The sequence below is a fragment of the Phalaenopsis equestris genome, unplaced genomic scaffold (genome assembly GCF_001263595.1).
Source record: "Phalaenopsis equestris unplaced genomic scaffold, ASM126359v1 Scaffold000592, whole genome shotgun sequence".
Taxonomy (NCBI): Eukaryota; Viridiplantae; Streptophyta; class Magnoliopsida; order Asparagales; family Orchidaceae; genus Phalaenopsis; species Phalaenopsis equestris.
In genome coordinates this window covers 90,176-106,818 of record NW_018165032.1, presented here as the reverse complement: position 1 = coordinate 106,818, position 16,643 = coordinate 90,176, and the positions used below count along the sequence as shown (strand labels likewise).

The 16,643-nt window shown below is 33.8% G+C and overlaps 1 protein-coding gene across 1 annotated transcript in view; it reads right to left on the bottom strand.

Annotated features, from left to right (window-relative positions):
- Positions 1-15,384, bottom strand: part of LOC110029544 (rhomboid-like protein 20) — a 70,282-nt gene extending 54,898 nt beyond the window's left edge. The window contains exons 1-2 of the mRNA XM_020731879.1: positions 15,177-15,384; positions 14,962-15,062 (exon numbers count right to left, since the gene is read on the bottom strand). Of these exons, the coding sequence (XP_020587538.1) occupies positions 14,962-15,062; positions 15,177-15,201 (126 nt within the window). The 5' untranslated portion in view covers positions 15,202-15,384. The remainder of the gene's footprint in view (positions 1-14,961; positions 15,063-15,176) is intronic.
- Between the last annotated feature and the right edge of the window lie 1,259 nt (positions 15,385-16,643).

Below are 16,643 nucleotides of genomic sequence, written 5' to 3'. Positions count from 1 at the left end.
CACCAGTCCAGCCTACTAGTGTGGCATCGGGTGCCACTGGCCTTGTTACCTATCGAGGTATTTCCCCATCCGCTTTCGTCTTGGATTCAGCCTCTTCTCGCCCCTGGATTGTTGACTCAGGTGCCTCCGATCATATGACCGGGGATGTCTCCTTATTAATGGATTACCGGCCGTGTAATCCGACCCTCACTGTTCGGATTGCTGATGGATCAGCCTCCAAAGTTGCTGGTCTTGGTTCTGTCTGTATATCTCCAGATTTATTCATCACTTCTGTGCTTCATGTTCCTACTTTGGATTGCAATCTGATCTCTATTAGTAAGCTCACTCATGATTGTCATTGTGTTACTAAATTTTTTCCATATGTTTATGAATTTCAGGATTTGAAGTCGGGGAGGATGATTGGCAGTGCTGAGTTGCGCAGTGGTCTCTATCTCCTCAACAAACCCTCTGTAAGTCTCGTCTCACCCACCAGTTGTATTCCAGTATCAAGTCTGTCTTGCTTAAATCCGCTTAGTACTTCGGTATTTCATTCCAGCGTTAATAATGAGAGTGAAATCATGTTACTTCATTATCGTTTAGATCATCCCAATTTTATGTACCTGGGGAAACTGTTTCCTCATTTATTTATTAATAAAAGTCCTACCTTTTTTAATTGCAAATTTTGTCAACTTGCGTACTTCATATCCTCAATTATCATACAAACTCACTCGTCCCTTTTCTCAGATCCATAGTGACGTCTGGGGCCCCTCGTCCTTCTCGTGAAAAAAATATTTCTGGGGTTCAATGGTTCGTGTACTTTATTGATGATCACAAACGGCTGACATGAATCTATCTTATGCTTGACAAATCCGAGGTAGGAACAATATTTCGTGCATTCTATCAAATGATACTCACTCAATTTGACACAAAAATCCAGGCTCTCAAAACAGATAATGCACGAGATTTTTTCAACACCTCCTTAGGAACATTTCTTACTCAACATGGCATCCTTCACCTTAGCATGTGTGTTGATACTCCCCCACAAAACCCAACAAAATGGGGTGGCCGAGCGGAAAAATCGTCACTTGTTGAAGGTAGTCCGCTGTCTCATGTTTATCACATCGGTCCCTAAATATTATTGGGACGAGGCAACATTGACCGCTGCCTACCTCATAAATCGGATGCTCTCTCGTATTCTGGGTTTCTATAGTCCAATAGATGTCCTCCTTCGCTCCTTTCCAAATACCTGTACACTCCCTTCAGTTGTCCCTACCAAACTATTTGGTTTCTCTGTCTTTGTTCATATTCACAAACAACACCGCAGTAAATTATTCCCCATCTGTCAAATGCATATTCATAGCGTATTCGACCAACAAGAAAGGCTACAAGTGTTATTGTCCTTCAACTAAAAAGGTCTATAATTCTATGGATATCACATTTTTTTAGCAACAATTATACTACCAAGGGTCTGTCATTCAGGGAGAGAGAAGTCATAGTGAACAACAGCCCTGTGTTCCTTTACCAATTGACACGGGTCCCTCATTGACTGTCAAACCTCCTCCATCTCCTGTTCAACCTCCCCAGTCTACACAACTCACTCCTCAGGAACTTCGGGTCTATACAAGACGAAACAGAACTGCTGAAAGAATAAAGAACCTAACACCGCTTCCAGCTGTTATCCAAGAATCTAATCCGGCTCCAAAACCCTCTGAAACTCACTCAGGTACGGAATCTATAGACACTAGTGATTATGAGGTTACCCCGCCTGTGAAAGATGATTCTGATGTTCCTTGCACTCAACATCCTATTGCCCGATTTGTTTCATATGAGAGGTTATCTCCTCCCTATCATGCATTTGTAACTGCGATTGACAGCATAAAGGTTCCAAATTCTATTCAGGAAGCTCTCTCACACCCGAAATGGAAAGTTGCTGCACTAGAAAAGAGTGGAACGTGGATTGTGTCTGATTTGCCCAAGGATACGAGACCAGTAGGATGCAGGTGGTTATTTACAATCAAATGTAAGGCAGACGGAAGCATAAATCGGTTAAAAGTCTGCCTGTTTGCAAAAGGTTATACTCAGTCATATAGAATTGACTACCAAGAGACATTTGCCCCAGTAGCCAAACTGAACTCCATTAGAAACCTACTCTCCATTGCAGCAAACCAAGACTGGCCCCTTATGCAACTTGATGTCAAAAATGCATTCCTTAATGGAGATCTTGAAGAGGATGTATACATGGATTTACCGCCTGGTCTTGAAGGGTCCTTCCCTAGTGGCAAAGTATGCAAGCTCCAGAAATCTCTGTATGGTCTCAAACAATCTCCTCGTGTTTGCTTTGCCCGATTCACCAATTCAGTAATCAAGTGCGGTTATACTCGAAGTCAGACTGATCATACAATCTTCACAAAAAGATCCGAGAAGAAGATTACTGTACTTATTGTATATGTTGATGACATCATTCTTACCGGTGATCACACTGAAGAATTGACAAAGCTGAAGAAGTTTCTAGCCCATGAATTCGAAATCAAGGACCTCGGAGACTTGAAGTTCTTCTTAGGAATGGAAGTTGCAAGATCCAAAATGGGGATAGTCGTAACTCAAAGGAAGTACACATTGGACCTATTGAAAGAAACGGGTATGCTTGGATGCAAACCAATAGATATTTCAATAGACCCGTATAAAAAGATTGGAATGGAGAATGATAGTTTACCTGTCGACAAAGGAAGATATCAGCGGCTTGTTGGAAGACTTATTTACTTATCCCACACCAGACCAAACATAAGTTTTTCAGTAAGTATAGTAAATCAATTCATGAACTGTCCTGAGAAACATATGGGAGTTGTCAACCATATATTAAGATACTTAAAGATGACACCTGGGAAAGGATTATTATTCAAAAGGAATGATAGTCAAAAGGTAGAAGTCTTTACTGATGCTGACTGGGCAGGAGATATATCCACCCGACGATCAACCTCTGGGTATTGCTCTTATGTATGCGGCAATCTAGTGACATGGAGAAGCAAGAAGCAATCGGTGGTATCTCGGAGTAGTGCAGAAGCAGAATAAAGAGCACTGACACTTGGTATCTGTGAAAGAATGTGGATCAAAAGATTTCTCAAGGAGCTTGGAATTATGGGAGGAAATTCTATCAAGATGTTTTGTGACAATCAAGCTGCAATCAGTATCGCAAAGAATCATGTTCATCATGACCGAACGAAACACATTGAGATTGATCGGAACTTCATTTCAGAGAAGGTGGACAATGGAATCACTGAATTGATCTATACTCCTTCTAGAGACCAAACCGCAGACGTTCTTACCAAGGCTCTCCCTAAGTCCAGTTTTGATGAGCTAACCAACAAGTTGGGCATGTACAATCTGTACAAGCCACCTTGAGGGGGAGTGTGGAATTACACTCCTCATTATTATTTATTTTAATTCTATTAATACTTAGCTATATTTAAGTCATAATATAAAAATGGTAATTCCTTAATTATTGGTATTTATGTTTATTCCATAATTATAGGAATTACTTTATTGTAGGAAGATTTATTTTCTCTTTTTGTTTCTCTTGTACTCACCTATTTATAAATGAATTATCTATGTATTCAAGTGAGAAAAGCATTATTCTAAATTCACATACATAATAAATTACATAATAAATATTCATAAAATTAAATACTGTAAATTATAATTAATTAAATTTTTCTAAAAAATAAATTATCACATTTTATAAAATTAAATCCTATAAATTAGTATTAGTTATACAAGTATTATATATTTATATAATAGTGTAATATAAGTTAAATAATTAAAATATTTTAACATATATACTATATAACGAAAAAAACCCTAATCCCGGCTTCCCCATTCCCATCTCGAAAGTTCTTGCCTCTCGAGTTCGACTGCCTCTCCCTCTTGCGACTCTGCTCCTCTGAAAATCCTCTCAGTCGCGACAACTTAGGATTTGTCGTTTGTGCTGTCTTCTAATTTCTACTTCTATTTCTCCTTGGATGGTCGGTGTTCCGGCTCGATTGCTCGGTATTCCTGTTCGGTTGCTCCATATGCTTGCTCAGTTGCTTGTTTGGATACCTAAGTGTTATCTTTAAGTATCTTTTCTCTAATATTTCATATTTATCTTTGAGTTCGCCTCTTATTTTAAATTTTCTTAAATTTCTTTTAGATTTATTTAGATTTTTTGAGTGAAACATAGCTTTGTAGGGTTTTGGCAATGAAATCTCGCATATTGCATTTATATATGTATTTTTCATGGATGAGATTTGATGTAAGAGTTTTGTTGTGAAATTTAGTTCGGCTATTGTACATTTGTGCGGTGATTCATACAGGTTTAAGCGTTGTATTGTGCTGTGGTTCGGCTATTGCCTCTAGATCAGATTTTTTTATGGATGACTCTGAAGAATACAATGCTTCTTTCCTTTAGTTTTTCAAAGCAATAGCATCTCTTTTTCTAAAGTTTTTTTGAACTTTTTCAGTTTCACTTTGGTGGTTTAGGGCATGCATCTTTGTGTAGTGCATGTACTTGAATGTATTATTCTCATTCCGCCAAATCGTAATGTGTGGTTTTATACATAAGAATTGTGTCCCAGGTATGTAAAATTCTCTTAAAGATTAGCTAATATATGCAAGCAATTCTAATGTATGCATGAAAATGTGCATTTCATTTTCTTAAAAGTTTAAATAGTTGTATTTTTTATTGATATTAAAAATTTGGATGTTATGCATATAAAAGTCTAGGTGTTGGATATGTAAATATATAAGTATTTAAGTGTTATGTAGGTAAATGCCCTAGTTTATTTGGCCACCTGGTGATTTCCAGATGAATTCCAAACCTCAAGAGCTCCAAACACCAAGTGGTGTTATGTAGGTAAATGCCCCAGTTTATTTGGACACCTGGTGGTTTCCACATGAATTCCAAACCTCAAGAGCTCCAAACACCAAGTGAAGTTCTTGGGCAATTTTTTTAATTGAATCCTTTATATTTGATGCTGAAGTTCTTGGGCAATTTTCATTTTATTTACATTTGAAATTAAAAGTTGTGTTCCTTCACTCACATCTCATGTGCAATTGCTGTGCTAGGTATGTAAACCCCACCAGATCGAGGGCGTCTCTTGGCTTATCCACCGTTACGAGCTTGGTGTCAACGTCTTGCTTGGCTTATCCATCGTTACATGCTTTCACACTTCAATTTTCATATTTGCATGCATAGCACTTCAGTGTTTTAAAACTATACATATAAATTGGTAAATACATGAGAATTGCGTACATAGCACTTTAGTTCCAATTATGTATATAAAAGATTTGAAACATATGAATCAAATATTTGATCCATTTGCTTAAATTAAATATGCATCCGTTTTGTTGGTTGCCAAAGGATTTTTTGACATAGATTAGCATCTTTTGGCATCTCTGGTAAATTATTAAGTTTTGCATTGAAGTATTTAAGTGTTAGATCTGTAGGCCTTTTGAAATAGAGTTGTAATATGATAATCTCTTGAGTTCATCATCAATGGAATTCTACTACTGCATATTGATCCTTGAACCTCAGTGTTTTAAAGGCAATATTTACATTTTATTTTCTAAATATCCTGCTTTTCTAATCTCTAATTCACATTAATATTTTTTATTTTTCCAACTGTTGTTAGATGGTCCTTGGAAAGACTGTTCAGACTACTGCTTTCATGAATTATATCAAGATGCAGAACATTTCTCCTGGACCATTCTGTGAGTGAATTATTCGGTTAGAATTTTGCATCATTTAATGCGAATTAGTATGCATATATTCTAGTTGTTTGTAATTTTTTATGTAATTTAACAGTGGTATTGTGCCCTCTAAGCATCATAGATTGATGATTTTCAGAATTCAATAAATTTTGTCAAAATTTGAAGGTTCTTAGATATGTTGGTGATAATGAACATCGTCTTGCCCTTCGAAGGATGGTGCATGAACACCTGTAAAAGCAATCTGCAACATGTAATGTTGGTATGTCCTTTCGTATAGAATTTTGTATTATTAATAATTTAATATACTGAAACTTAATTAAATTTGAACTTCTGGAGTATTTATTTTCCTTTCATTGAATTGTAAAATAAAAAGTAGTTGTGCATAAGCCAATGGTGTTCATTTTCAATATTCATCAGCTTATCTAGATTTATATACATATCACTTTAGGTGCTAGATATATAAATACATAGGAATTGGGTGGTATGTATGTACCTAATACATTTTAATTCCATTAATTTTGCATATTTTTCTACTCTCAATCATTCTTATTCATGTTTGACATAAGATGAACTTGGGAATGAAAGATTTGGGCGTTATAAATGTAAAAAATAAACATTAGGTGCTAGATGCGTGAATACATAGGAATTGGGTAGTAGCATGTACACAAAACATTTTAATTTCAAAAATTTTGCATACTTTTCTTGTCTCAGTTAATTGTATTTATTTTTGACATAAGATGCACTTGGGACATGCTGTTGGGGTTTGGGCAAAATTAATGTCCTTCAAGTGTTTTTTTTTGCTCTTGAATCCTTAATTTATAATATTTTTTTCTTAACTTCAAGCGTTTTTTTTTTTTTTTTTTTTTTTTTTTTTTTTTTTTTTTTGTTTTTTTTTTGTTGCTTTGAAGGAATTTTTTAGGATGAAAGCCATCAAGAATAATCTCCATTAATTAATTTGATTTCAACAAGCTTGAAGCTTCTGTAATATTCCTCTCAAAATATTTCTATTTGACAATTTATTACATTATAAACAGCAAATAGCGAGCATCCCTTAGCGAAAGTTATTGTGGTCTTTTGGAGTATGTCAAGAAGTTCAGAGAAGAGAAAAACAATGCTTAGCCTGAAGCTCAAAATCACATCTCTGTCACCGGTCATGGTCCTATAGAGTCAACCATGTTTGGAAACAAAGAGCTCATATTGGGGAACAAGAGTTTGATGCTTGATTCTTGTAATTTGTAAAAATGGTGAATAAGCGCATAATTTATTTTTAGGGTTCTTATTTTGTTAATTTTTGTAAAATAATATTAATTTTTTTAATGGAAAATTTTATCTTCAATTTGCTCTTTGTCATAAATTTTGTCTTCAATTTGTAAAATAATATCAATTTTTAGGGCTTATTTTGTCTTAAATTTCTTAAATTTTACCTTCACTTTGCAGAAAATTGTCTTCAATTTAATTTTTTTTAGTTAATCATTTTTTTTAGTTAATAAATATCTTGGGTTTTTATCTCAAATTTGCTCTTGAAAAATTTTACATAAAATATTATTTTAATAACGATTCGTGCAGAATACGAACACGCTGTTCACGAGCCGATTTCGAACACGAGCCAATTTCGAACACGAGCGAATATCGAGAATATCGAACGAGCCGAACACGAGCTCGGCTCGTTTACAGCCCTAACTAAGTCTACCATTTCTATGTCAATTCAAACTTTTTGATTTCTATTCTTAATTTAAGGTAGAAATTTACACAAATCCTTACCCCTCATACTTATTCGACAAAACACATGCAAATACCTTAAGAGATAAGGGAATATACTGGGTAGAATACGAAAGTGCAATAAAAAGAAAAATACAATATCTATAGCAGCAAGTATCATATCAAAATCATATAACTATCACATAACAATCACATATATCACACAAACAGAAATATAAACATATACGAATATCCCTAAATAGTATCAAGGAAAAATAAAGGATAAGAACTAGGGAATCAAGATATCATGAGTATATGGAGGGTGACTCTAGAGAGTAAGGTCATAAAAACATAACACATTAGAAGATATATTGGGTCGCCTACCAATAAGCGCTTAGTTTAATCTCCCCATTCTGACCAAAACACAACACACATACATCATTATAAAGCAAAGCAAACAAGCAATCAAACCACAAGATAACGCTTGCGTTACCTCCCAAGTAACGTTTGCTCTTATGTCCTCAACTTGACACAGACAAATCATGTATAGGATTTTTCTTCAGTATTAAATTTTCATTTTAATAGTCTTCTATCAATCACCAAATATTTTAGATGCTCTAGAGACTCTTCTAAATCCTCAAATTTCAATCCCAATCTTGAATATTTTTTTTATTATAAGTATTATTCTCCAAGCCCTTATTCAGAATTTCCTACAATTTTTTATCTCAAATCTACAATAATCTTCTGGAGGATATATAAATGGTTGAATCAGATTATAAATTCTAAAATGTATTCTTGATCCAAGCCTCTCATAGTTAACTCCCTTTCTTTACAAGCCAATATACAACCTGTCAGTTACAAGAAATGGTTTCTTAGTATAATTGAGATCTTAGCATATTCCTTCATATCCAAAATAATAAAATCAACATAGAAGATGAATTTATTTATTTTCACTAGGACATCTTCTATAACCCCCTAAAAAAAAGTCAAAAAACAATCAGCTAGCTAAACGGTTATAGTGATAGGTTGAAGCTTTCCTAATACTACTCTCTCAAATATTGAAAAAGACATTAAATTTATACTAGTTTCTAGGTGACAGTATTTTTCCCATAAATAAGTCTCTTACAATGCATAAAATAATAAAACTACCCAGATCTTTCAATTTTGTAGTAGTGTCTTTTGAATTACAGCACTACACTCTTTCGTCAATGCCACAGTTTCAAATTTTGAAAATCTACGATTCTTATTTAAAAATTCTTTCATAAATTTTATGTAATTTAACATATGATTAAGAGCTTCAAGGAATGGAATACTAATGGTAAGCTTCTTGAACATTTCTAAGAATTTAAAAATTGTTAGTCAATCTTTTGTCTTATTAATCTCTAAGAAAACCATCGTAGTAGTCTCTCTTATTTTTCCTAGGAAATTAAGGCATTTTTCTTTAAGTTCGATAAAGATTTTTCAGTAGATATCCCAGGCTCATATTCATCTTCTATGTTAGGATTTTCCCTAACTATCTCCTTTAACTATTTCCCACTACTAAGTCTAATAGTTTTGCACTGCTCTACACCATGGTTCTTAGAATTCATCTCAATGTTGTTCGGTAATGTCTCTTAGGGTCTGTGATTCAATGAGTTAACTATCCCAATTGATGGTCAATGTTCTTTATGGTTGTAGCTTGACTCTGTATCCCATGTGCAACGCTATTTCTTCTAAATATAATTTATTCTCTTTAAATTAATAAAGTGGAAATGAATTCAAGTGGGTAGGTCAGTCTCGATTTATTACTGCCCTAATTACTGAAATTTTCTGTATTACTAATTTTCTATACCTTGATTATTATTATTTCAGCTAAAATTTGGGTGATTCCTCTAGCCTGGGTTATAGAAATTTGAATATGGGTTGTTGGACCGATTATGAATAGCATTCATAGACTCCACAGAAACACTACTAGGACCCACCAACTGTTCATAAGTATTCTCTTCTAATACTAGTAATCCTGGTGTTGGATTTAAACCGAGACTGTCTAGCTTCCTCAATATAATTGTTACTTTTGAAGTCGGAATAGCTTATACGTTGACATTATTGACACTTACTATTTTCTTAGGATTCACTCTCTCAGAATGTTATTAAAAATTATTAGTAGTTATCTCTTCTAGTAAAGCATGGGCCTCACCAAAGTGTTAAACATTAAAGACCTCGCTGCTACAGTATTTATTATATATGTCAAATATCCCACCTGTCCATTATGAAAGATTTAAATGATTAATCAATTGGTAGAGCATGGTGTGGGTCCTTCCTAAATATTTGCTTAAATTTTTCCCAAGCTTCATATATATACTCACCATCTAACTGGATAAAGGATGTCATACCTAAGCTTAGCAATTTTGGATGGATATAAATACTTAGCTAAGAATTTATAGGTAAGGTCTTTCCATGTTGTGATTAAATCAAGTGGTAAGGAGATTAGCCAAATTTTTTTCTTATCTCTTATGGAAAATGAGAATAGCCTAAGCCTAACAGAATCATTAGAGAAATGATTATACTTAAATGTTGCACAAATTTTCAAGAAACTAATAACGTTGAGGTTAGGATCTTCTACAGATGAACCCCCAAATTGAGAATTTTGGGTCATTTGAATGATTGAAAGTTTAAGTTCGAAGATATTATCACTAATTGTAGGTTTACTAATGCTCTAGTGCACTCCATCTACCAAGGGGTTGGCGAAGTCTATAAATTTTCTAAAGTGAGCATTCTTATCCTAAGGGTTTGTCATTGCTCCTAACTTTTTTAGTGTTCTAACTTTTTGATAGTTTTTTTTTCTATTTCAGGGTCACACGGTACTAGTTCAGGCAGGTCCAATCCTACGCATAAACACTTAGGACTGACTAGTGAATGACCCTAAACAAACAAAACACACAAACAAAAGGTACAATTAACATAAAGGAACAATCAATCTTAAACAATAACGTTCAATAAGTAAAAAGAAAATCACAAGTCATTTTAGATTTTTTCAACACTATATATAACAACAGAAATAATTAAAAACACAAAATAACATAAAGAAAAAAAATAATGCTACAACTTTTTAAATCTAAACTTTCAATGTTCAACTACAATTCACCTAAATTGAAACCTTAGCGTTGTTCCCCAGCAACGATTCTAAAATTTTGATTTTGCAAGGTTGTAAATCACGTGTCGACCACACAAGTATATGTGTTGCTCCAATAATATATGGATTTGAGTCAGTGTATCGATCCCACAATAAACGAGTTAACTTTCAAATTAAGTTGAATATTTAGTCTACTAATTTTAAACTTAGTTTAAGGTGTTCGAAGTTCATAAAGTTTCTAAATCCTATGTTTTACAAAATTAATCTACATTAGAGAGGATTTGTTGCAGTGGACAGAATTCTCCTTTGAAATGAATCAAGAAATCTAGACTCATCTAATCAAATCTACCGTTGTTGACAATCAAGAACAGCAATACTCTTTAGCCTCTTCCAATATTATAAGCTTTGAAATTTTATATTACAATTTAATTCTCTAAGTCATGCAAAAACCATCATGTTTTTGTATTTCCCAATTTGATTGTACTATTATAATAGCAATGTTCCTATTCTCCTAAAACAATATATGTTAACCTAATTATCCGACTAGCCTACTTCTGTAGTACTAGATCACAACCCATTTTAACATTCTAAGTGGTCAATTCAAAAATAAATTAAGCACAAAAGGTTAACATATCAACATGCCATTGAAAATAGTATGGTTCACAAAATCATAGATTAAATCTAAATTCCCTATATTAAAATTCAAGGGAGAAAGCAATTTAATGATGAGAAATGGTAAATGGAAACATAATAACTTTCATTAAAAATAGAAAACAAAGTTTATACATAAGTAGGGGAAACAACCAAACTAGAGCAGTCCACACTTATTCCACCGAGCGTCCTATTTACAACTTAACACCACCGGTGGGAAGAAAAGAAAAACACACAACATATAATGCTCACGCTAGTAGTGTTTCTCCATTATCCGCACTACATCACTCATTGCCCTTTGTCTTCTCTCATCGTCTCCAAGTCTCATCTCTTCTCTATTCACAATGACGTTCTTTTAAAGCTTTTGCAACCCGAATCAGCTCAAAATTGCACACAATAGTCATTCGGCGTGACTGGGAGCTTAGGCACCTAGCACTGGCACCAAACTTCCAACAGTTCTGACTCCATATTCCTAAACAAGCACCCTAGCACGAAGTAGTTATGCCAGGTTTCCAGGCTCCAACTTGGGATAGGCAGCCAAACACGCAACACTAGCACCAAACTTTATGCCTCTCCGTACGTTCATGCATGGGAAAGAGGTGCTCTAACGCCAGACTTCCAAGCTATTTGTATTTCCAAGCCTGAGAGAGCACCATGGCACCTAGAGATGAGCAGAAGCACCTAACTCAGAACATTAGTACTTCATTTTAAATCTCATTTCTCCCTATAATTCCTTTATCATGTTAAACCTGTATACTGTATAAAACACTAAAATACCATGTAAAACCTAAAAATAACACCAATAAAGAAAAAAATAATATAGAAAAAATATGCACATTTGATACACATCAGTCTACAAACCTACTTTGATAAACTATACAAAAGTTTGTTCATAGTAGCAAAACCAACTCGTTGTATCTTTTTCAACCATACTCCTGCTGGTTCTATCGTAATAATTGTTCATGTTAACACCCTACTCACTAATAGCTACCATGAGAACATCTCTAAGAAAAAATGCTACTTGTATGAGTGATTTGTCAATCAATATTTAAAATACCCCAAAACTTTCTTGAAATTGAATTTGTTTATAATAAAGAAGGGAGTGAACCTTTTCTTATAGAATTATATTATTGATCCTATTCAAAAAAATAGGTCTTTTTTAGTCGTAGACTTGTTGATATCCCTTTTGACACTCAAACAATGTATTATCATGAATAAAATCTTAATAATTTGCCTCAATATTGATGGTTAGATGCAAGTTGATTCAGTTAATTATTACCAAGCATAACATCTCATTTTTTATTGAAGTAATAAGATAAAAAAAATATTAGAACGTCATTCTACTAATTCGTAAATATATCGATAACTCTCTAGAAAAATGATTGTTATTTGTTCAATCTAAACATTTCAATATTGAAGCAAACTTCGATATCTAGTCTTTTAAAAAGTACTTTTGGGGCTCACCCCATGAATGAGAGAGAAAAATTTGCTACAAGGAAATAAAGCCTCCAAGCCATATGCTCCTTGGGACTCCAAGAATCTCCTTTAACACTCCATTCACAAGTTCATAGCCTCATGATATGACTTAATATACATTTAAATTCTTAAATTACAAAATTTTCTTACACTCAAACAACATTCTAATCTAATTATAGAAAACTTTATAAATAAAAAGACTAACTCTTTTTTAGTCACTTAAGAGTTAAGCCATATTAAACTCATTCCTCTCCTATTAGCCTGCATAAACATCAAAGCTTAAGCCCAACTCACCTTCATCTCCATCAAAAAGATTATCCCTAAATTTTCACATGTTTTGTCAAACACTCTATCATTAGACTTAAATTTCTTCAATGTCACACAACTCGCCCTGCGAACTCATCTTTCCTCTTGTTTCCTTTTTATATGTTATTTTATTGATTTTATATATTTGTATCATTCAAACTTTGGAGTTAGGATATAAATTATAAGTTGAATTAAAGTTAACTCAAACCACAATAGGAAAAGCAAATAAGTGGTTACAATCAAACACAATTGAGAGGGGAAATTACAATAAACACAGCACAAACTCACACTAGGGTTTAATCCATAAGAGGCGGAGGTTTGCAAGGTGGTCGGGGAGCCGAGGCAGATGGTTAAATTGGGACAGCAAAAGGAGGGACTGAAAGAGTGGCGGCAACAAAAAGAAGGGGTCATACAGTAGCAAATCGGCTGGAAAGGATAGGCTTGAGTTATAGCAACAGGGAGGAATATATCAATAGTGAAGGGGAAGAGTTGAGTCATAGGTAGCAGGCTGGAATGAGAGAAACAGCTCGTTGCAAGGTTGGAACGGCAGAAAATAGTCAGAAACCATTGTTTCATGGTGGCGGCGGGGTAAGGCATGGGATTATGGAATAGCCAAAAAAGGACGATCCTAGGGCTGCAACAGGGAAGAGGGTGGCTAGACGGTGAGTAATAGCAGAAAGAACAGCAAAAGGGCAGTTATCTGGATGGTTACAATGAAGAGGAAGGAGTGATAGCAAAGAGAGAGGGATGCAGAAATGGATAGAAAAGATAATCACCACCTAGAGACCAAGAGACGTTAGTGGTTGTCCTGATGCAGAACAAAGAAAATTATTAACCCTAGAATAAAAAAATACAAATATATAATAAGAGAATAATTGGAAGTGGGTCCCACTCCAAACGGGTTGCAAATCCAAGGAAAAAAGAGTCTTCAGGCTCTCAGGAACTATGAGCTGAACCGGCCTTAAGCTGGCTCCCTTCTGCTGCAATGTTGGAGACTTATCCCTGTGTCAATAAGATTATAAACCTTGGATTTGGGAATTTACTTTGTGTTCTTTTTATTTGAATTTTTTATCTCATTTACAATTTATGAAATATTAAATTATTTAAAAAAAGGAGCTTATGCCCCTTGCATTAGGGCTTATCCTCGCCTTATGATAAATAAAAACTCTCACTTTACACCTCCACCGTTTATGAGATTGTTGACAAGAATAATGTTGGCTCAACTGAAGGGAAAAAGTCAAACTATAAATATTACATCGTTGTTGAGTAAAATCTAGTCAATTGGAAAAGCATAATAAATTGTTGTTGTCAGATCAATTGCTAAAGTTGATACAGATCTATGGGGCACTACGAGTGTGAATAATGCCAGTTAAAAACTCTTTTAAGACAAATAATTTTTCTTCCGTGCCATCCGTTGACTCTACAGTCTGGCAATCATGTTGTCATCTATATTGCCAACAATCATATCGTCATGTACAAACTAATATATTGAAAAAGACTATCATTTCATATAAGGTTCCATAGTTTCTAAGAAAACACATGCCTTTATATCTCCAATTCAAAACAAGCATCAAATGGCTTTTACCAAACTCTCGGACATATAAAGTAATTTTTTTTAGTGTACTAACTCGAGTGAAGCTAATAAAATATATGCTCTAACTAGAGGGGAAAACGTTGGCTGAACTATCAGTTATGGATTGTTAGGTAGAACTCATACTATTGGAAGAAACATTAAGACGATATCTTCAATATCTTACATTGGGGATACCATATTCAAGCAATTTCCTCTCGATAAAGACAACTCTGATATTGACCCAAACCCCTCAATCAATTGCCTATCATAAGCTCCATGAATAAGCTTTTGAAGAAATAAATAACAGTTTTAATAACTGGATAAACCAAAAACAATCACAAGTAAACCATACATGTTCAATCAACAACTCCATGAAAATATGACAGTCCAGTAAGAGGGATGAGGGGAAAAAAGGGTTTACCTCGTAAGATAATCCCAGATTTGCAGCGTGGCCGCGAACCCCAAAAATTACGGTGAGGAGAGCGCACGCAATTACGAATGTCCTCGTGACCGGGGCATTGTCTGCAAGAGTAAGATACGAGAGGAAAGAATTCATAAATCCAATTCATAAATCCATCGTGGGAGGTTAATAGAACAGAGCGCGTATAAATCTTGGGCGTGCAAGGGAAAGATTACGGAAGCCGGAAGGCCCGCCGTTCATCGTGGAAGCGGACCAGCCGCGTGAAGTTGCCTCCTTCTCGAATTCAGTGACGACTAGAGGGCGCTGCAGAAGTCTGGAAAAAGTCGAAATTTTTTACATCATATGCACAGGTTGATGCCCTTTAATCTTCGAAATTATGTTGCTAAGAAGGGTAAGAAACCATGAGGGTGGAGTTTACTTCAACAGGCATGAATCATTCTTTAAATCTCTTTAGAATGCTTCATAAATTGGTCAGTTTGTGCCAAAATTTGTGTTTCAAACTTTTTTAGACTTTGAATCATGATTGAATTATATTCAAATATGTATGAATGTATGCTCAAATCATATTCAAACTATATTTTTTTATAATGTTCAAACCATGATCGAATATTATTCGAACATGTTTGAACATATGCTAAGCTTTAACATATTATTTAGTTGTCCAAACATGTTAAACCTTGATTGAACACATGGTGCAACCTTAATTCAAACATGGTTCAAACATAAGCCCATATAATCATGATAATATATTCTAATTAGTTATTTCTAAATGTGAACCAAATATCATTATTAATGTATTAGATGGAGGAGGAAAAAAGAAAGAGAATAAGCAAATCGATTGGATATTTTTTAAGGAACAGAGAAAATGACGGATGGTGTAGAGAAATATTTTTCTTTAAACTCTATAGATTGTATCTACAAAATGGAAGAGATTCATAAAATCCATTTTAGTCTAAAATTAGGTACAAATAAATTGTGATCATGATTTGTATGGTTTAAATATCTTTTGAAGAAGGTTCAAACAGTCGAATAGGGTTCAAATAATGTTCTAACATGATTCAAATAAAATTCGAGTAAGATTTCAATAAACCAAGTTAAAGAAAAACACAAGAAATTATAATCTAACAATTATACTCCATCGTAATTAAAAGCATTAAATTATTGCATAATATCTATACAACTATTATGATAGTTAATACCTTAAACCAATACAATTATAAGGTGAAAGTAAACATAATCATTATAGCAAAATAAAACATAAAATTTGAATTGCATTCTTATTTTGTGCAAACAATATCAGAATTAAAATGTAATTATATTTGAATTCTTTTTAGACCTCAATCAAATTTTAATCAATATGATTAGAACTTGTTACATAATTTGCTCAATATTCATTTAGATTTTGATTAAATTTGTAGCTAATAATTTGCTATCTAATATACTTTTGAGTTTAAGATTCACAGTGTGAATGATATTTGTAAACTTAGATAATCACTGATGTTGAACAACTAATATAGATTGAGGTAAAGTTTTACCCTCAAATATACCAAAAATAACAAATTACTATAATTCATTTATATCCAATAAAATCAAGTAGCAAAATTGAATGAAAGCAATCCAAAACATAATTTCATTGTATCTACAAAGCATCCAAAACACATTGAAATTCTTAGAGAAAATTA